Here is a 22,593-nt window from a genome sequence, read left to right as displayed (position 1 = left end):
CCTCATGGACCTGCATGCATCTCCCCGGGGACGGGGGCTCAGCAAGACCTTCTCCAGCGGGCAGTGCTTTCCCAGTCTTCCCAACTGTGGTGCCGACGGAACTGAAGGTTAACGTCTTGCCTGCTGCCGACTCCTCAGACCTCCTCTCCTACCAGAGCCCCTTCCAGCTCCACGGCAACATTTCACGATGCTGCAAAGGGGAAAGGGGAGCAGGAAATTACAATTAACCCCGTTAATAACACGGGGTGCCCCATATTGTCAGGCAGCTACACCATGCATTATGCAATATATAAAGCAAGACAGAGGCCGCAGAGTTTCTCAGCAGCTCCCTGCTCCCTTGCAGTGAGCCAAGGAAATACAAAAGGTGCTCAGGAGCACCTGCCTGATGTCCTGCCACCAAGGTCTTCCCCTCCTGACTTCTGCAGCACCGTGCAGCCTGTTGGGAGCAGGCGAGGAGCCTCCTGCGCAATGCTGGGAGAGGATGAGGAGCAGGGCTGTCCTCAGATGGAATATGGCAGCTGTACAGGGGCTCTTCTTCGGCATGCTGCTCTGCCCTCCCCGGGGTCTCTGGAAGCATGGCTTCGGTTGCCGGGCAGAATCCTGCCCTCAGCCTGCCTGTAACAAGGAACTTCTTTGAGCAACGGAGACTCGCAGTGCAACATGGATGCCCTGCGCCGCAGCCTACGCCCAGGAAATCTCAGTGCACGAGTTCCCGGGCGGACGGAGGAGCCGGCAGGGCTCAGGGGCACATTGATCCGAAATTCCAGCCCCAGGACCTCCCACCCAGAGCCCTCACTGAGCTGGGCCGGGCAAGGACCAGCCTGCGGCACACCTCGGTAAGGCAGCAGCGGCAGCACGAGTGGAAAAGGCCCTGGGGGTGCTGGCGGGCACCAAGCTGAACACGAGCTGCAAAGAAGACTCGTGGTGTCCTGGGCTGCCTTAGGCAGAGCATTGCCAGGAGGTGGAGGGGGGGGGGTCCTGCCACTGGTGGGGCCGCCCCTGGGGTGCTGGGTCCGGTGCTGGTCCCCCCGGTACAAGGGAGACGGGGACGCCCCGGGGAGCCCAGCGCGGGGCGGCGCAGGAGGGAGCGCTGCACCCCCCCGGGGAGGGGCTGGGGGGGAACGCATCAATGAGATGACGACGCGCCGCGCCGACCTCCTACTGGCTGTCGGCGCTGTCCGTCGGCCGAAGGCCCGCCCCCGCGCTCCTGTTCGGCCGAGGGATAGGCCGCCCTCCACGCGGCGGGGGAAGCCGCCCCGGGCGCCGCCATTTTCGGAGCCGCTGCCCGGCGAAGGGGCGGGGCCGCCGCGCCTGCGTCTGCGCGGGCCGGGCAGGGCGTCGCCGCGCGCCGCGCCGCGCCGGGAGCGAGCGGCCGCCGCGAGAGCGCGCCCGGCCGGAGGATGCGCGGGGGGCGAGGCGAGGCCGGGCGGCGCCGGCAGCCCCCTCCGCCGGCCGGCGGCAGGTAAGGGCAGCTCGGGGCGCCCCCCCGGGCCCCCCCTTCCCCGGCCCGGGGCCGCTTGGCGGCGAGGGGGGCGCGGCCCTGTCCGAGGGCGCTGGGCCGGGCGCGGCCGGGGAGGGCCGCGGGGGGTCTCGGCGGGACTTCCTCGGTGTGGGCCGGTGCCCTGGGGGGGTGGGGTGGGGGTGTGTGGGGGTGTGTGGGGGTGTGAGTGAGTGAGTGAGTGAGGTGGGGGCCTGCCCGGTCCGGCCCTTTGGGGTGGGGCGCGGTGAGGTGAGGGAGGAGGCCCTGCCCGATCCGGTCCCGTGAGGTGAGGTGAGGTGAGGTGAGGTGGAGGCCTGCCCCGTCCAGTCCCGTCAGGGACCCACACACAAAGAGCGGCTGCCCAAGCCCTGCGCCCCCGGTCAGCAGAGAGAACCGTGGGCCGTGCCAGAGACATCCCCGGGGCTGCCATGGCCCTGCCCCGAGCTTTGCAGCACAGCGGTAGCATGAGGGCCGTTTTGGTCTCCGCAGTTTTCCAGCTGCTGCTGTCTCTGGCACAGCCCTCACCGTTGCCTTTGGCCTCGGGCGGTACCTGCGGGAAGCGGTGTGTCAGAAATGGGCCTTTACCGTTGCACGTCCGGACCGGGAAGGACAGAGCGCTGTGCCGGCCTTGACTCGAGGTGTGGTGGGAGTTGCTCAAGGCTTTAGACTTGCGGGTTATCGCACATCCCGCTTGCGCTGAATTAAAAGGACATTTAGTAAAGAAAGCATGTCGATCTCTTTGAGACCGACACATGAACCACGTGCACGTGAACCGTTACATACAGAGCTTCAGGTATATGTCTGCCAGAAGGCTGGATGAACAGTTTGACAGGAAAAAATGGCTTCGCGTATGAGGTGAATTCCAGCTTCCCAGGGTGGACCGGTGAAGTTCCTCCAGCTCTATTCCTGCAGAGACCTTGCTGGCTTTCAGAGTGATGCCCGTAATCTCTACCAGCATTTCGGTCACCTCTGCTGGGGTCCTCACAGAACTGACAGTTCTGGGGTAGCATCTGTTTTCACAGGAGGTCTCTGCGGCGCGTTAACGTCACTGGTGCAAGACCCCTAGTGCAAAGTGAAAGTCTGAGTAGTTTCTGTGTAGATTTTGTCAAAGATTCTCATGCAACCTTAAGGCCCATGAGGATGTCACAACCAGTAACAACTTTAGTACTTGTGCAGCCCTTGTTACGTATCTTTGCTTTCTTTGCAAACTCAACAGCAACAACCAACTGGATGAAAACAGTGCTCCTGTTGCTGGTGTGCTCCTCCACCACGTGCCTCACCTTCCTTGGTGAGGAACTTTTTAGGATGAGTTGGAGAAGTGTGAATTGCTTTCTCCTTCTGCAGAGCCAGTGTTACACTGGCCAGTGTCTTTTTGGGCACAGGCTGTTACTCTTTTACTACCTTTGTCCATCTGTAAAGGTCCACAGTGGTTTCTGGGCACCGTAGTCCTTGACTGTAATACTTAGTTTTTGAGACTTCTGAACTCCCTGACTGCTTCAACGTGGAATTGAATTGGATCCTGTAGGAATCGTCAGCTTTTTCATTGCATTGGGTCACATTAATGCTTGTTGCTATGTATCCCGAAAGTCAAACAGCTCCTTTCTGTGACCGTAGGATGGGACTTCAAACATACCATGAAATTCAGCAAAGAATGGAAACGTTTTGTGGCCCTAAAAAGGAATTGCAGCTAGCAACATGATTAAGAAGCTTTGAGTGCCTCTGTTTCAAAATTTAAGTTCAGAGTGATGTTGCAGGCATTGATTATTTCATCTCTCCAAAAAGGAGATTGATTTCCATCTCCTGACGTGCAAGATACCGGTTTCAATCCGGTTTTCACTTCCAGATAAAAGCCCTGCCTTTTGGTGTTTCTGTGGGAGGGTCCTCAGAAAAGTGTTCATTCCAGTGTTTGATCACCAGAGATATCAATGCATGAGGATTTTAATTTCTGAAAGATTGGCTTATAAAAGGCTTTTCATGATTTACGTAACTAATTTGATGAGGCTTGTTTGAAGGCTTGAGGCTTGCTGGGCCCTAGGGTAAATATGTAGAAATTGTACCGAATTCTACACTGGTGTTGGTCACAGTTTCAGGCTTTTCTTTCTCAGAGCCGTTTCCGCTCTCTGCTGACTCTGGTTTTCAACTAGCTACTTCTTGTGCTAGATGTGACTTTTGTGTATTTAGTGACCCTCAGTGGATTCCCTGAACTTGCCTAGTCTCCCTTGACTCCTTGTAAATGGCTAACATCCACAGCATCCTGTGGCAAGGCGTTTCACAGCTCACCAGAGTTTGGTGTGAGGAACCACATCCTTCAGATGGTTTTGAATCCTGCCTTCTCTGAGCTCCATTGGATTTGTTCTTGCATTGGGAGAAACAGTGAAAAATTGGTCTTTCTCCATCCTGAGCCACTCATGACTTCATTACCTTCTGTGACATCGTTCTCAGTCGTGTCGTTTCCAGACTGAGGAATCTTTGCTTGCTTAGGTCATACTTATGTAGAAGATGTTGTATGCTTTTCATTACCTTTGTCTGCGTCATTTCCAGTTCTGCTTTTTTTTTTTCCCCCCCTTAGAGGAGAAGCATTAGAAATGGACGTAGAGCTCCAGAGGAAGGTGCTCTGGGGACGTTCGCAGCGGCACAGCGCTGTTCTTTTGGGGTCTCTGTTCAGTCTTAGCAGGCTGTTAATTACAGCTGCCTCCTCAGCTGAGACCTCGTTTTGATACGGCGGGTTTTTAGATTGCTTCCCCAGGGTGGCCTGGGCCGGAATGTCTCATCTACCAGCGCTTGAGTCTGTCTGCAAGGTGTGTGTGCTGGGGGGTGGTGTGCCAATATGTACCCCTTTTCAAAAGCTTTTGCTGAACCTCCCGTTACAGCTCTTTCAGCATTTACTGTAGTTCCGCCTGCGCCACGTACTCTCTGTGACTTGCCCCGTGCAAAGACTGTGTTTTCGCTGCCCTCCAGCATCCACATCCATCCCACTGTGACTGTCCCGGCAAACCAGGACTTCCCGGTTGGCGAAAGACTGGAGAGGGAATAAGAGGCTGCAGGCAGCTCTCAGGTGAGGGAGGAAAGTCATGCCCTCTGGTCAGTGCCACTTCTCTCTGCAGAGCCCACTGGCTGCAGTATTTGGGGGGGGTCTCAAGCCCTGCTGGGCCCTTATCTGTGCAAGCCGTGTCTTCGTACCCTGAGAGCGTGGCTGTCTTGCTAGAAGTCATTGCTGAGGCTGGGTTGGCCAATTGATTTGTTGTGGCAATAGCGGTGAGCCGGTGTCCTTAAGTTCTTGTATCATCAAGAGCTGGTCTCCATGGTAGTAAATCACTAGCTTTTGTGGGTTTGTGCTGATAGCTGCTAGTGACACCAACGCAGCAGCACGTTACATTTTGGGAATAAGTGAGTTTAAAATGAATTCCACCTGACTGAGATTTTTTAAGAGGCAGTTTGATGGGAAACAGAAAGAAGTAAAAACTTAAAATGAGCAAGCGTTACGGAAATCAGCTTATCTGAATAGCAGGAGTCTCCTATTGCTCACGTTAAGTGCTACGGTGTGCTTTTAATAGCATTTTCAAAGAATTCAACCTTTCCTAAACATTTGTCATGTTGTGTAATTTTGACGTTGTTGAGCACGTGTGTGCGATCTGCTGCGAGCAGGCACACGCTCGCCTTGTCTCTATTCCACCTTGCTTAGTTTGTGTCTGTTCAAAAGAAGATGATGCTCTTTTTACTGCAAGCAGTTTTTCTTCTTCCAGCCTGTAAACTGCCAAATATATGTGTGGGGGGACTTCAGCAGTTATACTTACTGTCCATTCAGCGGCAAGACTTTATTTTTGTTTGTGTCACTTATAGAAAACAAGCCTGAATACAAGCCATCCTTTCTGCCAGTAAATTACCCTTTTACATAGAATAGTAAATATTTTCAAGATCATTTTGATACCATCCTTATTTTAGTGTTCTGCTAAATGTCGGGTAGAAAGGAGTTAATTAAAATTCAAATGAACTTTGTTCTTGTTTATAAAGATTGACCATGACTGTATCACTGCAAACCTAACATCGCACAGAACAAGCAAAAAACGTACTGAATTAATTCAGTAAACATTTCATAAGGTGTTTTATCGCATCTGTAAATATTTGTTTGTGTTTTGCAAAATAAATATTCACAAATGCTGCTGTTTCTGTTTCCTAGTTCAGTGTCTATACCACAAAAATACCTAGAAATTCAGTCGGGGTTGCAGTTTTGTTAAGCTGGTCAGTGTAGGCACCCCCCCAGACTAACAAAATGCCGATAGCACACAAAGCACTTGCACTGTGGGTAGTTTGACTTGCATGCTGGTACTTCCCGGGGCTATGTCAGGATTTGCTTTCACACGTTGTAACTTAGCGTGAGTATTTTAGGATGGGGAGGTGCGTCACTCTTTCCGAAACAGATCGTGATTCTCGTTGCTTGTGGGGATATTTTCCAAAGGTGTTGATCTAGTGTTGGTACCGGTTCTCTTTGCAACATGGTCTTTGCTTTTTCATAATAAGCTTCTAAAGAAAACTGAATTTGTCATGTTTATAAAATTCAGAAAACTTTTTTTCTTTCTAAAAAAAAAAAGTCATTCAGAAAAGGTCAACAGTGGGTGTAGTAGGTAAGAATTCAAAAAGGCACAGAACAAAAGCCAGATCGTAGGTTGCTGCAGTGTCACAGATCGAGGAGAGTTCTGACATCTCTCCTCGAAGCTAGCGCTCAAGTGAATGCTAAAGGCAGTTCAGCCAGTTGTGGCCAGAAGCAGTTCTAAGACAAACTGGCAAGTAGGGATCCGAAGGGATTAATTCACCAGGAAATACTTAAAAGAACAAAAGAAGTGTGACTTAACCAAATGTTTGTGTGTAGGGAATGTAATAATTGTGTGCAGAACCCTGCATTCCTGGAGATTAAATGGCATGGGCAGAAGGAGATATTTTTAACTGTCCCGAGTTAAGTAAAACTTTTAACTACCCACAGTGGGCGTAGAGGAGCACCCTTTTCCTCTCTGAAAGCAGTTTTCTGTGTATTTTAACAGTGACGTTCTCTCTCCTTGTAGCCTTCTCCTCCCCAGTGAGGAGCTCAGTAAATCCAGGCTTTCCCCACAGGACGTATTTTCTAGGTGTTCTCTGGAGTGGCTTAACTATTTGCCGTAAAATTGTTAAGCTCCAAGTAGTTGTTTTCAGTTTGTGTATTTAATTCGGAAGAAAGATTTACGTGCCCAAAAGCTTGCCTATTATTTCCAGCTTTCTCAGTTGGTCTAATAAAAGATATGACCTCATCTCACAAACCTTTATGTCATTTAGAGACTCACATCATCACAACTACAGCAGCGCTGCTTTTACTGCCAGTGCGACAGAGTCGATGTCCTGTCCCCTTGACGCTTCCTGTCACTCCCAGTTTGTGCCCCGCCGCCTCTGGTTTGTCCTGGCGTGCTCGTGTGTGTTTCTGTACGTGCGTCCTGAGTTTCGAAGCTCAGGAGATGCTCATGACTTGTCAAGCACCTTTCTTAACATTCTTCTGCAATAGGATTGTTTGACTTGTCCCTTAATACTCTTTCTCTAAGGATTGCAAGTTTTTGGGGGTGTTTTTTGGGGTTTTTTTTGAGGCTCTTTGAAAATTTTGAACGCTGTATGAAGGATAGAAGCTGGCACTCAGGCTAGACGCATTTGATGTCAAAATACGCCTTTTGTTGATACTGACATAACTTTTCACGTTTTAGGAACTGTGGATGGAACGGAAAGCTGAGGAGCTGAACATTTTATCGAAGGCCCTTGTGTAGACCCTGATGCTCGAATGCATGCAGAATGAAAATGCTTCCTGGAGTGGGTGTGTTTGGAACTGGCAGCACCGCCCGGGTACTGGTACCCTTGCTGAGAGCAGAAGGCTTCTCCGTTGAAGCGCTTTGGGGGAAGACCGAAGAGGAAGCCAAACAGCTGGCAGAGGAAATGAACATCTCCTTCTACACGAGTCGGACTGACGATGTCTTGCTGCACCAGGACGTAGATTTGGTTTGCATCAATATCCCTCCACCACTAACTCGGCAAATTGCTGTGAAGGCTCTAGGTACCTTTTTATCTTTGGAGTTGGACCAAAAATCATAGCTCGTTGGCAGATTGAAATTTGAAGCTGTTATCCCAGCACGATTCGGTTACACCAACGTGCAAAGGCAGCGCTAAAGGTTTTGTGTGGAATTGGTAGCGCCATCTGCAAGAAAGGTTATCTAGAATTTTTTGTAAAAATACTATTTATAATTGCTTATAGCTTTGCAAATCTTGAACCAATTGGGCTAAAATATGCCATGTCTTCTTCAGACTGAACTTATGGTGAGGAGGTTTTAATAAAAATGAGCTGTTTCAGAGATGATGAGGGGGTAAAATGTTTTTATGCCCACTTAAAAAAAAAAAACAAAAAAAAAACCAAAACAACAGAACCCCCAAAACCCAAACAACTTAAGTTGCTCAATTCATTTCAAATCTTCCCATGTTCTGCAATAGGAAACTGAGATTTGCCCGGGGTAGGGGGGTGGTTCAGCACTGCCTTCTGTTTTCCCCACAGATGAAATGAAACTTGAAAGTTAAAAGCCTTTGAAAAAATGCTTGCATGCACTCAGCAGAATCTTGTGAGTTAGGACCTAAATTCTCTGCAGATGGTGTTTTCAGCCAGCGTGCTGTGACCCTGGCCACCACCTGGAGCTCTCTGTGGACACCCATGTCTGTGGCAGGCTGGTATGGTCCCAGGTGCAGACTTGCTGGAGGAATCCGTCCACCTGATGCAGGAGGGCAGATGCAGGGGGAGGAGGGACAGCAGGAGGAATCCAGCAGGATGGGCTGGGTGGTGAAGGTGTCTGGGAGGGGAGGGACAACACCCCAAACTGGTTGGGCAGGGAGGTGGGAGCCAACTGCCCGGGCATCCTGGCATTTCTTAATTCTCCAGCATGTGACTTTGTAGTGTTAATGTCCTCTCACGTCGTACAGCGTGGGTGTGAGTTTGCAAGTAATTCTGTAAATAACAAGTGTGATATTTTTACTGTGTTTATGGGAGATCCACATGAGTGGAATTTTAGGATGGGTGGTATCTCAAACCATGTGACCAGGGTGGTTTGTTGTTCTTAGCCTCTTTGCTCTACAGTAATGTGTTTTGGAAGTAAACAACTCCCCGCACAAACATTTGCAATGCCACTTAATATGCAGAAAGAGATTTTGGGCTTTTTTTTTTTTACACTGTTAGATTTGTTTGTTTACCTTGTTAGACAACTGTCCTTTGAATTTAAGGTATTCTGATTTTTGAATATTTGAACTGTAACTTAGAAGTTATCTCTTTAAATACGCTAAAAGTTCTTTTAAACACTGGTTAGGTAGTAAGTGTTTCACTAGTTCTCATGGCTCTTGATGGTCAAGTGGACTAAAAGGAGAGGATTGAACCTCCTCTGGTGAATTATTAACTAAAATTAATTGAGATTCTTTCTCCAAAGGCTGGGAACCCCTAAGATGGCATTACCCAGAGGGGGATAAAGCTGGTGCAGAAGTACAGAGGTGATGTGTATGCTTGACTGTAAGTATAGATAAGTGGAAAGCTGAAAAAGCTAGGGAAATCAATGGATGAAGTAGTAAAGGGTGGTTTATTCTTCACTTCTGTCTGTCTTGAAACATTCTGATCTGCAAACTGATGCAGGCATCTCAGACCCAATATGATGCTGACCCCGTCTTTCAGCTTTCTAGGTTCGTCGCAATGGTATTTATAGATCCTCTACCAAGTATGTTGTGACATATTTTAAGCCAGTGTTGGGTGGCTTGCTATGATTGAGCATTCTGAAGGAACACAAAATCAGGGTAGGGCCAAAGATGGCAAGTACGTTTTCTCTGAAAGTTCAGATTGATACAGTGATGTTTATAATTGGAGAATTATTGGCTGTGAATTGTATAATAGGTTGGTGTTTACTAGCCGAGAGACTGGGCTTTAGGAAAGATCAGATGTGGTGCAGTGCTAATGGTCTTGTGTGTTTTGTTTTGTTGGGGGTTTTTTGTTTGTTTGTTTTTTAAAGTGCTTATACTTTTATTACTTATTTGTATACTTTTTTATACTTTTTTTTTTTCAAATGTGCTTACATATTTATTTCTGGCAGAGAGGGGAGAGAGACAGTTTTTCCAGGTGGTGCAGTTTGCTTGCAGAAGTTCCTTACTGACAGACATCCATAAACAAGCCTAGGTACAACTTTGGCATGATGGGGTCAAAGCGGTAACGCTGGATTGAGTTCATGAACCAAATAGAACAGATCAAAGCCCAGGATAATTCAAACTAAGATCAGTGTAATCTTATGGTTTATCTCCAGAACAGGCAAAGCAAGAAGCTATCCTAAAATTTGTGCTTCTTTTGATCTCAGAGGAACTAAATTAATTTCACAAAATGTCTGTGTTGTGGTTCATGTCCCACAGTTGAAATGCATCCAGCTTTGCATTAGGTGAGCGCAGAGCGGAGTTACTGGCTGGAGTGGAATGTAAAACATGGGATGTTTGTGTGTGAGGTGAAGTTCAGGGAGGCAGAACATGAGAAGCCCTGAGAGTAAAATTTCTTCAGGATGCTAAAGATAGTGCTGCTGCACTTACTGAGCCCAGCTGTCAAACGGGTGGTTTGTGGAGTGGCTACGGAGGAACCTTTTACTTGTCTCTCTTGGTTTATACTGGTTGACTACATCATTTAAGACATCTTTGCAACATAGATTGTTTGACCCCCTGATTTTGTGGAGTCCCTACAAATTATAGCAAGTACATGTTAATTATGAAGGAAAGAGTCAGAAAGGGCTCTATCACTGCTTTGTGTTGTGACAAATCCAGATTTCCTGTTCTTGAAACAGGATGAACAAGCACGCTATGAGTGCTCTTTGCATATTGTGCTTCCCGTCCCTGTAACAAGTAGCATGGAGGTCTCTTCAAATGGTAGGCAAACAAATGAAATGGAGTGTGTTTTGGAATGAGCATTCCTTCATTGGGAGGCTCCCAATGTCTGAAACAGCCGGTTATTTGGGAAGACTCCTCAGATGCTCCCAACTTCTTATGGTGGACTAAGCAATGGTCTTGTGCTTCAGCAGTGGCCAGTTGTACATCTTCCTAGGTGCAACCTCAGGTATCTGACGTTATTCAGGGGAGTAAAGAACTGGGGCTTCAGTTCAATGGACATATTTACATGGGATAAATAGATTTAGTAGTTTGGGTCAACATTATAACTCGTGCAGAGAGGGGCAAGGCTGGGTACTTTAGCTGTTTATGGAAAGTGTTGAATGGGCAGCTGTGGCTATGATAGCCAGGCAAAGAAAGAACCAAAGAGGTGAAGTGGTAGCTGCTATGGTGAGAAGGCTGTCCCAGCCCAGCCCTCTCCTCGCACTGCCTGGGCAGGCTGTGTGATACGCGGCCGGTTCCCTCCTGACTGTGCTGCAGGGACACCTCTGTGCACGGGTGCCCCTGCTTGTCCCACCCAGACACAGGATGGCAGGACCTCTCACCGTCAGGAGCTCTGGTGGGCTACCTCCTACTCCAGGCTAGTCAGCAGGCCCCCTGGGACATGAAGGACCTCCTTGATGGAGTGGTGGGCCAGGTGTGGTCTCAGTGTCCTTCTTGTGGCCTGCTGGTATGCACCTGGCCTGAGGCAGAGAGGAGACCCCGGCTCACGTGCACGTTGATCGCAGAGAGAGCTGACTCTTTAAGGTTAGGGCTGCACTTCTCCCATATTTTCATGAACGCTCGCCCTCCCAAGGCCCCACTAGGCTGCGGGGTCCCTTCCCCTTCCTCCTGCCCACGCTGGCACCCTCCCTACCAGGAGGAAGAAGTGGGCTGGGGTGGGTCCTGGCAATTGCTGGCACCCGTTTCCATCCCCAGCTCCTGTCACGGCTCTGGGTAGCAGGAGAAAGCAGCGAGTTTTCTGTGCTTGCATTTTATTAACCAGCTGTAAAATACGTATGGCAAGTTTTGGATGTGGCGTGGCTAAGCAGCTGCAGGAGAAGCCGAGGCCTCGGTGCTGATGGACAGTGTGGATCTGACTAGGTACGTAAGATTCCTTTAGGAGAAAATAGTCTAGTTTATTCTGCTGTTCAGTAAGTCTCGGCTTGCCTGTTGGTTTTTGATTGCTTCCATAGGATGCGAACACACTTGAAATCTGGTATTTCATTGAGCGAAGCCATGATTTGGCTACATTACATTAATGAGAGTTAAGAGACCTCTTTTTAAATATTTGCTAAACCAGGAATTGGTTTGAAAATTCTTGGAATCTAGCAGATGCTTTTGCTCCTGAATATGGGAGTAGGTGGTTTGTTTAAGGACTCCTGGCAATGGTGACCTTTTATTCTCTTTTCCCTCCCTCTTACTACAAGAACCAGTTAAAAAGCCATACATAAGAATAGTTTCTGCTGTGTGCAGAGCTAGTAATGACTGTTGAGAAGGGTGCACCTGCCTGGAAATGCACTTGTGGAGAGGTGGTTTCTTGTGCACCGGGAGCAGAGTAGCAGTTTGTCCGGGGTCAGGTCTGATCGCTTGTCGGGTGCTTTGGCTGCGGGTGCGTAAGTCAGCCTGTGCATCCGCTCTGCACATAGGGCTGTACGGCCTCTCCTTGTACCCTCTCCAGGCAGCGCTCAGCACTGCCTTTCTGGGGGATGTTGAAGCCTGAAGCCGTTCAGGGTTAATTACAGTCATGAGCAGTGTAAGAGCTGGTAGAGCTGCATACCTTCACACTGTTTAGCTGGTTGCAATAGGTATGTTGTTTCGCATTCAGCAATAACGAGCGCAGCACTGAGAGTGAGAAGCACTTCCTGAGGAACCATCATTGGAGTTTACAGAGCCCCTGGGGGCTCGGAGCTGGTAACTGCAGGGTGGGCTGGCAGAGAAATGTCCATCTTCCAGGACGTGAAGCAGTACAGGCTGTCACGAGGCAGGGCGGACAGCCTGTTTCCTGGATAAGGACAAAATGAAATAACTTCTAGGGAGGAACATTGAGTCTTTCTCTCTCTAGTGTCCTGGGAGGACTTCAGTAGAGCGATGTTCTGCAGAAGCTGATGTGCTCCCCACAGACAGGGTTCACTTCAAGGTATGCACAGAGAAGACCCTGAGGCATGTTATTAGGACAGCCTGGGATGAGCTTCATCGAAGGCAGTGGAGCTGTTGTTGTCCTTGCTCGCTGCCTCTGAGGTGGAGAAACCCAACTCCACAGCCCCATCTCCTTCCTCCCAGGCATGCAACCCCTTCTGTGGGCTTAGACCCACCTGTGACCTGATTTAGCCCACCCACTTGGAAAGAGGAAGCTTCCTCTTCTAAACTGGGCTCAGTTGGTGAGCTGAACTGGCTCACAGAGGGCTCCGAGGAGCACCAGAGCCACATGGTGGCTCTCATGTCTTCTAGCAGGTGAGGACCTCAACAGCAAATTTTGCAGCGGTGATTTAAGAAAACAGTATGGTACAAAGTTCAGGTTATTCATTATCAAAATAATAGTAACAAGATGAGGCTTGTAAGTTGCTCTGCCTCGGAGGACAGAAGGCATGGCCATTACATTGGTAAGGGACCTTGTAGCCATCTCCGACTCAGTCCTTGTCCTTGCTGCATGGCCATCTCTGTGAGCTTGGGGACACTTGGGGGATGTCCCACTGAGGGCAACGGCAGAGTTATCCCAGAGATGTTATGGTGTACCCAGGTCTCTGTCGTGGCACTCCGGCAGCACTCAGTGGGCTGTGCCGAGCTGTCAGTTCACTGCGCTGACTGCCATCCCAAAAAAAGGCATCAGTCAGTTTTAGCTTCTCAAGTGGCTCAGCCTACGCTGGCAAAAAGAGCACAGCGCTGACGCAAGGATGAGGGTGGGCGGGTGGGTGGCAGGACAAGGGCAGCCAGGTGTGATGAACCACCCGGTGTGAAATGGCTGTCCCCGGGCGGCAGGGGTGGTCTCCTTTGGCTCGGCCCTCTCCGCTCTCGGTCTCCCACTGCAGGGACCCAGCCCCTTTTGCGTGGACACTGTCAGGCTCCGTGGAGAGCCAACTTGGGGCAGTAACCTGCTAGAAAAAGAGCCAAGATGAGTGAATATTTCCATGTTGGGTTTGTACCCTGAGCCGGCTCCTGTACCGCCAAGTACATGGGGAAGGGTGGTGGGGTTGTGCAAGGGGGAGAGCGCCGACTGCAGAGCTGTACCGTGTGTGTGCGTGGATCGAGAGTCGCTTTTATTTTCTGCAAACTTTGAGAACTGCAGTCTGCTTTAGGATGCTGTGAAGATCCTTTTACTTTTTCTTTATGCTTGTATTTTACTGTAACCTGCCTTGAGATAAGTGCCATTTAAACAAGGCAGCAGGTAAACCAGGCGCTGAAGCGTCTCAAGATGCTTCAGCTAGCCCTGCAGAATATCAAACAGAACGTTGTGCCTCGTCGCAGCAGCAGGATTGGGGGTGGGAGAGTCGGAAACGGTCCCTGAAATAAGGGGTTACCAGTGGGCAGCCAGGGTGTCGCCAGGGAGTTTGACCTTGCCCTTTGTTCATTAAAAGCTTCTGTTGACTCACATCTATTGAGGGGATTTCTTTGGAAGAGACTACTAAAAATTGTAGTCTTGTTGTTTTCCGACTGCATTTTGCTTGTGTCTATTAGAAATACAGGTTCAGAGTTTTCTTTAGCTGTAGTTGTCCCCTGGCTGAGTTGGGCACAGTGATGTGCCACGGGAGCTCACTGGCCCCTGAACTGCCCGGACGGTTCTTGAAAGGCTTGCTCAGCGCAGCCGGGAGGTGGAGTGCTGAGAGCAGGAGCTGCAGCGTGGGATCTGGCTTCCCCTCGTGTGCAAGAGACCGACCGAAGCACTTGTGCTGGTATCTTCCCATCGGGGAGTCGATTAAAAGCTGTTCTGAGCAGGGAGCGCAGTCTGCTCCTGGGTGAGGAGAAGCATTCAGAGAGGTGCCTACCACCACGTGCGGCGATTCCTGCAATTCTTAGGCAGAAACTGTGGTATGACGTGACTGACCTTCAGGTCTGACATCACCAGTTAATGTCTGGAGACTTCTAGGTGTACCCCTGGTTGTTACACTGAAAAATGTTTAGATGAGTATTTTATCAGAATAGATGTGTATGGAAAAGTAAAGCCATGTCATGAGAAAAGGTTGAAGATGGGGGAGGAAGAGGGAATACCAGCAGAGCACCGAATGTAGGAATTTGCTTGAAGCTTACACTGGGATGCTCTTTTGTATTACTTTATTTCTGCTTTAAAGTTTAAAAAAAAAAAAAAAAAAAAAAGAATTGACTGCCCACACTGATTCAGGCTGAGCACAAGATAAAGTGCATGAGTAGGAATAAAAACGCAGTGGGTCAGCTCGCGAGCGCAGCTCTCATCTGTGTAACTCACACAGTCACCTTTGCAGTCTAATCGTGCGAGTAGCTGGATGTGCAGACTGAACTGTTTTACTTTCCAATTAGTGATGTTTTTAAAAACAATCAACTTACGTTGTTTCTAATTCTTGTATTCTGTACACAGGCCACTAAGTATCTTGTATGTCCCATTTCTGTTAATCTATTTAAAACAATAAATTCGTGGTGATGGTGAAATACAAAGTGAAAATCAAATCTCCCCTTCACTCACCTCTTCCCTGCAGGGTGCGTGACAGTTTTTTTCGCCTCTGGCTGTATAGACATTTGAATAATTTTATAGCTACAACACGCAAATTGCATCTTGTTTTGATGCCATGTGATGCCATTTGGCCATTTATCTTTCATGATGTAAAAATCCTCTCTTTATTTGGAGCCTTTCTCTGTGGGAGTTTGTCAGCTGTGCAACCAGAGCATCTTGGAAGCAGCTTTGAGTCTTGCTGCACTTGGCATTCCGATTTTAGTTCCCAGACCTTTGCCTTTGAAATTGCAGCAGCAATGCCTGACTCTTTAAAAACACCATTTCTTGACAGTCTTTGGGGCATCTGAGCATGTTTTGCTCATCTGTGCGTGCTATATATTTTTTTTTTTTTTTTTCATTTGGGCTGCAGGAATAGGGAAGAACGTGATCTGTGAGAAAGCTGCTACCTCTGTGGATGCCTTCAGGATGGTCACAGCTGCCAGGTATTACCCCAAGCTGATGAGCATCGTTGGCAATGTTCTCCGTTTCTTGCCCGCCTTTGTGAAGATGAAGCAGCTGATAGAAGAACACTACGTGGGCAACGTGATGATCTGCGACGTACGAGTTTATGGGGGAAGCCTGCTCAGCCACAAGTACAACTGGATCTGTGATGAGCTGATGGGAGGAGGTGGTCTGCATACAATGGGAACCTACATTATCGACCTCCTAACTCACCTCATCAGCAGGAGAGCAGAGAAGGTCCATGGTTTGCTCAAGACTTTTGTGAAGCAGAACACGGCTATAAGCGGGATCCGCCATGTCACTAGCGATGACTTCTGCTTTTTCCAGATGCTAATGAGCGAGGGTGTCTGTTGCACTGTGACTCTCAACTTCAACATGCCTGGATCATTCATCCATGAAGTCATGATTGTTGGGTCTACCGGTCGCCTCATAGCTCGCGGGTCGGACTTGTATGGGCAGAAAAACACCGCGCTTCAAGAAGAACTACTGTTTACAGACTCTCTGACTGTCAGCAAGGGCCTTTTGGATAAGGGGTTTAAAGACATCCCGCTACTTTACCTAAAAGGAATGGTGTACATGGTGCAAGCACTGCGGCAGTCTTTCCAAGACCAGGAAGACCGTCGGACGTGGGATCATAAACCTGTCTCTATGGCAGCCTCTTTTGAAGATGGTCTGTACATGCAGAGTGTAGTAGAGGCCATCAAGAAATCCAGCAGGTCAGGGGAGTGGGAGGCTGTGGAGGTGATGACTGAGGAACCAGATGCCAATCAAAACCTCTGCGAGGCGCTTCAAAGAAATAACTTATGAACATTCCTGCTTTGGAAGATAGGACAATTAACACTTCTGGCTGTAATGTAAAAAACCTCTCCGTTTTTAAGATATGTAGATTCTTATTTAATAACCCGAGTTCCTTGGTTTTTTTAAACATGTAAAATATGTCATGTTCTGATAGAAACTGTTCTGATTTAAATTGTTTAAAGAGTTTTAAACGTTTCCGTTTTTGCAAACGTTTAATTTTTGTCTTGGAGACTGGTAGGAAAACTTGAATTGCCCTTTGCACTTGCAGTAGCTGAAGTGAAGCATGGGATCTCTGCCGTTGCATGGCTTGGGAATGGGACACAACCCCTGTTGCACAGGTTGCTTATTTTAACAATTTTAACATGAGAGCACATAGAGCCAAGATCAGGGAGTATCTGTTGTTCAGATGCCTTTTCCTTCTCTCTTGGAGACTGATTTAAGTTTTACTCCTCAGTTTGTAAAATTTTAAGAGAGTTTAGTGATGTAACAGGTCTCTAAACTCCTATAGGACAAAAAGTAGAAGGAATGGATTAAAGTTTGTAACATAAGGATCAGCCTTTTGGCTTCCTGCACGTGGCAAATGTCTTTCAAATTCATTTGAACTGGTATTTTGTTTAAATGATGCTATGAATTCTCTGTTGACGGTGTCTTGGCAGGAAAATCTTCAGGAAGTCTGTGATGATTTGTGCTATTCTTCCGTTTCTGTAGACATTATTCCTTCTACTCAAGAGGCTGCCTGCATCCAGCAGCTTTTTTCCATAAGCTCTGTGTCCGTCGGTTGTGTTTACTGCCTGGCAGCAGCACTGGTGCCGTGACGGGGGGGGGGCACGTTCTCATTTCTGTGACTGTTAATAAATGCCTCCCAGGGTCACAGGATTTCCACGGTGTCGTGGGTAATGAAGTTGTACAGCATTAACCTTCCGGGGACCTGAAGGTGGAAGTAAGGAGGTATTTCCTACCCCTTGCAGCTCTCTTAACGTGCTGGCTGGGTAATTGTCACACTACACGCATCTTGATAGTTGAGAGAATGGGGACTGAACTGTCATGGGTAAGTCCGCTCTTAATCTCGAACACTGGATATTAACCCTCTGGCCCTGCCCGTCCTCACGCCCTCCTGCAGTTTGTGTCCAGTGGAGAGATCTGTTGGCAGATCACGGGTGGAAGTTCATTTGAGAAATGTTTCTCTCTGAGGCAGGTATGCGGAAGGGATAGTCCAGTTTTACTACATTTATTTTGTGTACTTGAAAGCTTTTTTTAATGTATTTCCCACCAAATTGTAACCCTGTGTATTTATGTATATTAACATGCAAACTGCTGTTTCATAAGCTGGTCCTTCCTGAAAAGTATCTTGTTTTCTACAGAAATAAAAAGTTGTGTTTGTTGAGGGCATTCTTTATGCAGCTGTGTGCTTGTGTTTGATTTGGTGAAGCTGAAACCATCCTAATAAATGTGAACAGGAGACTTACAGCTGGGGCTCAGTACCTGTTGAGTCCTTCCCTACTTCTGTGCTTTTTTGCTGCCAGCTGGGTAGCTTGGGTGTGGAAAAAGTAGGAGATAGCTCTGTGCTGTCCTAGCAAGCATCATCCATTTATCACCAAGGGAAAGTGAGTCCCACCAGAAGATCTATTTTCCACCTCTTTGCTGTTTCCTTCAGACTACAGCTGTTGAGTAGCTGGTTTTGGAGAACCTCTTGCCTATCTTGGACTTACCATGTCAACTTTTGTGATTAACAGGATCTTTATTTTTCTGCATGACTCACCGTCGAAATTGCTGGAGGACACCAACGAAGAAGCAAAATCCCCATAGCGCTGACGGGACCGCTTTCTTTGCTCAGTGTGTAAATCAGGTATTTGCTTTACCTTTGGGTATTTATTTACTTTCAACACATTAAAACTGATAGAAACAAGTCTACTGACATGCTGTTTTAAAGGGTAGGAGTGTGGCTGCTCCTGTGCTCTGCGCAATCTCATCTCTACTGTGAGCTGGATGAAGAAATCAAATGGTTGAAATTTATTCACTGTTCCCAGCTGTAGCAGGTGGAGCAGGGAAAGCTGCACCTCTGCAAACCTTCCTTTACAGGTAGAGGACTGGTGTTCCTGCCATAGCTCTGAGCATCTAATGTCTGTGATGTCTATGTGCTATGTAAAGCAGGTGAGATAATGTCTCCTGAGCTCACCTGGAAGTCTCCGCCTTCATTCAGACAGGACGGCTCTGGCTTATTTCACGCCAGTTTTGAAGCTGTCCTTGAACTGAGAACCTTCCTTTGTGCCTTTGTCAGTATGTTTGTACTGGGCAGAAAATCCTAAAGTACAGCTCCTCCTACAGGGGTAGAAGGAAGCACAAAACATCTCCAGATAGACCCAAGTGATCCCAGTGGAGGAAGGAGGGTGCCAAGACTCCTGGGTGAGCAGGAGACCTGACCGCAGAAGCGTACCGAGAGGTGAAACGGGCTTCTCGTAGGCTGGCTACAGCCTCCAGCTGCCCTGCACAGGCAGAGTGGGACGGTGGCCGAAGGAGCACTCCTTTGGATGAGGCGGATCCCTGTCGTGAAGTCTAGATTCCCCCGTGCAATCCCTGTTCACCTAACGCAGATGTAGTAGAAGCTGCTCGTGGAGGGGGACCAGGCCACGCTCTGCCGTCTGCCGCAGAAAGGCAGCGCCACACCGTCCCCTCCTGTGTCCCCTGCACGGGGTGATCTCCAGCAGCGAGGCTCAAGGCTGGTCCCCAGACTCCCGCTTTTCACTCGTGAGGAAGGAATGACAGCACATGCGTCCTAAGGCCACGTGACGTGCAGGTATATTTTTATAATGAAAAATTGCTGTTTTTTCAGGCAAATCAGGCTCTCTGCAACCAGGAAAAAAACCCAATGAGACACCAAACAATAAACCCACAGCTGTTTGTATCGGCAAGGTGATGATCACCACTGGGCAGGTCAGGCTGTAGTAGCCAAACAGGAGGCAGAAAGCTGCGTGGCTATTTATACTGAGGAAAGAGCGGTGGCACCAGGTGAGCTGCGTATCTGAGCATCCTATCAACATCAACCTGCATGGATTTGTCACCCGCTCCTGGGTCTGGGATCTCCGGAGCGCTGCTGGCCCAGGTATCTGCAAGAGGGGTGAGTGCATCAACAGCCCAGCCACCTCCTTGGAGACAGGCCGAGTATTCGCACCAGCAGGATGCCAGGTCCCAGCAGCGTGGGTGAGATGGCCGCTCTGGGTCTCCAGCCTGACCTCCTGCTTGGAGCAGGCCTGTCTTCAGCTCAGGCTGGCCATGGCTTTGTCCCACCAAGTCTTGGAAAACAACTCTGGAACCTAGAGACAGTGGAGTGAACTGAAGAGTGCTGCCCTAGGGGAAAGGGTCCTGCTCTGTTTGGCTGGGCCACCTCAGAGCTTCAGGAGAAAACCTAAGGGCAGAGCTGCTGCAAATGGTGACCCAGAGACATCCAAGCCGTTCCTCTAAAAGCTAGGGGCAAGGGTGGGAGAAACAGGGTAAGGTGACAAAATCTGCAAAGGCAAAGCCTCTGTTTCTGGAGGGATGAGATATGGGGACCAGCTCTCTTTTTGGTCGCTGGCAGGACAAGGCCAGCTCCCTGGGGAATACAGGAGCTGGGTAAACCTTGTTGGAGCTCACCCTCTAGCTGTGGAGCAGTTGCCGTCCTGGGGGCTGCAGGGACCTGGCTTGGCTGTGCCAGCCCTGGGACTTCATCTTCTTCTGCTGATGGGTGCATCAGCTCTGGCATGTCAAAGTTGATGTACTGGTACAAGGGTCGCAGGCGCAGCCGTTGTCCTGGAGAGGTACAAGAAGAGCCCAATGCTGACACCCCCTTCCCTGCCAGGGCTGCGCTGTAGCTCACGGGCTGCAGCAGCCCTGGGAGGAGAGGAAGAATGTTACTCCTGCCAGGAGAGGAAGCAGGGGACGAAGGGGGAAACAGATGCTCTTGAGCTGAGGCTGCCTGCTGGGATAAAAGCCAGGGATACACGGCCACATCCCAGAGACAAAACAGCAGCTGGAGGGAAGAGCTATGGCGAGCCTGCCTGGGCATCGCAGTGCCCAGCTGAAACCTCACCAGAGCCCCCATCATCATCCAACCCATGGGGACGCTGCCAGTTCTGGGAGAAGCAGAAGGGCTGGGGACCACCCTGTTGTACTATGGATCCAGCCTTAGACCAGCATCGTTCCTGAGACAAGTCAGCTAAAGCACAGGCCGTGCCAGCCTAGCCCAGCTTGTGCGGCTGCAGCCACCAGCTTTGCTCACCCAGCGTGTCCTGGGACCTGGCCCCTCGGGGGGGGCACAAACTGCTCACACATCTCTTTCTCTTCCTTTTCTTCTGCTGCTTGGCAGAGGCGCCAGCATCGCCTCCGAGAGCACCTGGCTCCTCCGCGGTGGGATGCGCCCTCCGGAAATCGGGGTGCTGCAACAGGAGCACTTGCGAGTTGACCCTGTGGGACAGAAACCAGCTGTGGGGGACGGCCAGCTAGGGCTCTGGCTGCGGTGGGAGACGGAGCCCTGCGGCACCTCGGGGGGGGCTCCACGCCCTGGCGCAGGAGCTGAGTCCAAATGCAACCCTCCCCCTTGGCCTGTGCCCATGCTATGGCACAGCCGTGCCTGGGGCTGGCCGGCACCTCGCTGCTCCTGCCCTAGCCATGCTGGCTCAGCTCCCTGGCTGGACCTGGACGTGGCTGGTGGTCGCTGACTGGCTGATGGATGGCTCCGGGCTACTGCATTGCCATAGGTGCCGTTTCCCTTTCCACCATGAGCCTCGTGACTCTTTGGGCTTCTCCCTGTCCACACTTCTCTGGTTTATCTGCTCTTTTAAACTCAAGGCAACTCTCAAAATTACTACAAACTGGGCTCCTCGTTTCTCAACAAAATAAAACCAGAACAGCCACAAATCCTGGATACTAATATCTTCCATCCCATGCTCATCCCTTCCTCCCAACTTTGTTTCACCCTCACGCAACGCAGCCAGCCCGAGGCAGACCTAGGCCTCGCTGGCGGCTGCTCCTTGCACGGTGATCCCGGCTGCGCTGCAGCACAAAGCTGGCTCGTGAAGGAGACGTGGTGACTTACTTTGCGCCCTTGAGTTTGAAACCGTAGGTTAGCAGCCAGGCCTGCAGTGCCGCGACACAGCCGAGATCCGCCAGCTCCGGGTAAAGCTCTTTGTTCTTCCCCATCTCCTCCTCGTACAGCTCGGTGTGGATAAGGACACCTCGCCTGTCCTTGGACCACTGTGGCGGACATGGGGGACAGCACTGACAAGCGACGCTCCCATCCTGCCAGTGCCTGTACCCGCTTTCCTTGGGCCCTGGAGTGGATGACCCTGCCACCGTGGCTTGGACCCTTTGCTGGCCATTAATAACCACCTGGATTTAGGGTTTTACACTCAGCATGCCCCCAAGGTCTTGGAGGTGAGCCCGGCTGGCTGGTGAGTGGGAGCAACCTGTGTTGCTGCAGTGGCTGTCTATGGTGGATGGGACCGTGGGGCTGGGTGGCCCCACGAGTCCTGCTGGCCCTCCCGGGGCTCTGGTTGCCACCTCACCCCCCCATCACCCACAGTGGCACCACCACGCCCCAAGCAGCAGCTGGGGACACCCTTGAGTGTGCCACCAGGGCAGAAAACCACTCTACAAGGAGTTGGCTGGAAATTATTCAGCTGCCTTTTCATGCGGCTTAACTAGAAGCTCGCAAATAACTATTTGGGGTCATTTACTCTCAGTTTGAGAAAGACTTGAGAGTAACATCATGCCTGTTGTTTCTGGGGAGCGGACCCAGCCCCAGGGACATCCACCCTCTGCAGAAAGGAGCTTTTCCCATTCCTTCCGCCTTCCCAAATTTCGGCACGCATTGTGATCCCATGTTCGCACACAAGGCTCGCACAGGGGCAAGTGCTGTGCTCGGGGCACCCGGGAACGAAGCCTGTGCTCATCGCGACTCCCACGTCCAACGCAGCATCGCCCTTCACCTCCAAAGCTTTGACGTCTGGGTTCTCCAGGATTGCAGACAGCTGAGCGAGGATGTGCCCAGGCTTGCAGCCGCCGCGCTGCCCCACCTCGGGGCTCCTCACCAGGGCAGGAGGCTCCGGCACCGGGGCTGACATGGCAGATGCTCTAGGCTGCCAGCGGGGTCTGCATGCAGACCAACATCTCCATGAGCATTTGGTTTGGCATGGGGGCTCACCCCAATGCGTGGTGCTCTGTCAGGCCACGGTGAGTCCCCTCTGCAGGGACATGGGCACCGTCG

General features: G+C 50.1%; 1 protein-coding gene across 5 annotated transcripts; it reads left to right on the top strand.

Moving 5' to 3' along the window:
• The first annotated feature begins 760 nt into the window (after nt 1-760).
• Nucleotides 761-17,748, top strand: GFOD2 (Gfo/Idh/MocA-like oxidoreductase domain containing 2). Of its 5 annotated transcripts, XM_076349578.1 has the most exons (4): nt 1,432-1,462; nt 4,351-4,535; nt 7,201-7,544; nt 15,463-17,748. In XM_076349578.1, the coding sequence occupies exons 3-4, from the start codon at nt 7,286-7,288 to the stop codon at nt 16,359-16,361; spliced, it is 1,158 nt and encodes a 385-aa protein (XP_076205693.1). In that variant the 5' UTR covers nt 1,432-1,462; nt 4,351-4,535; nt 7,201-7,285; the 3' UTR covers nt 16,362-17,748. The 5 variants fall into 5 exon arrangements, with proteins under 5 accessions (XP_076205694.1, XP_076205692.1, XP_076205693.1 ...); XM_076349579.1 differs by lacking the exons at nt 1,432-1,462; nt 4,351-4,535 and adding an exon at nt 761-836; XM_076349577.1 differs by lacking the exon at nt 4,351-4,535 and having other exon boundaries at nt 1,395-1,462.
• The last annotated feature ends 4,845 nt before the right edge of the window (nt 17,749-22,593 follow it).

This window comes from Aptenodytes patagonicus, chromosome 11, assembly GCF_965638725.1.
Source record: "Aptenodytes patagonicus chromosome 11, bAptPat1.pri.cur, whole genome shotgun sequence".
In the NCBI taxonomy this organism is placed as follows: Eukaryota; Metazoa; Chordata; class Aves; order Sphenisciformes; family Spheniscidae; genus Aptenodytes; species Aptenodytes patagonicus.
The sequence above is the reverse complement of the archived record's forward strand: the minus strand, read 5'-3'. Positions and strand labels throughout refer to the sequence as shown.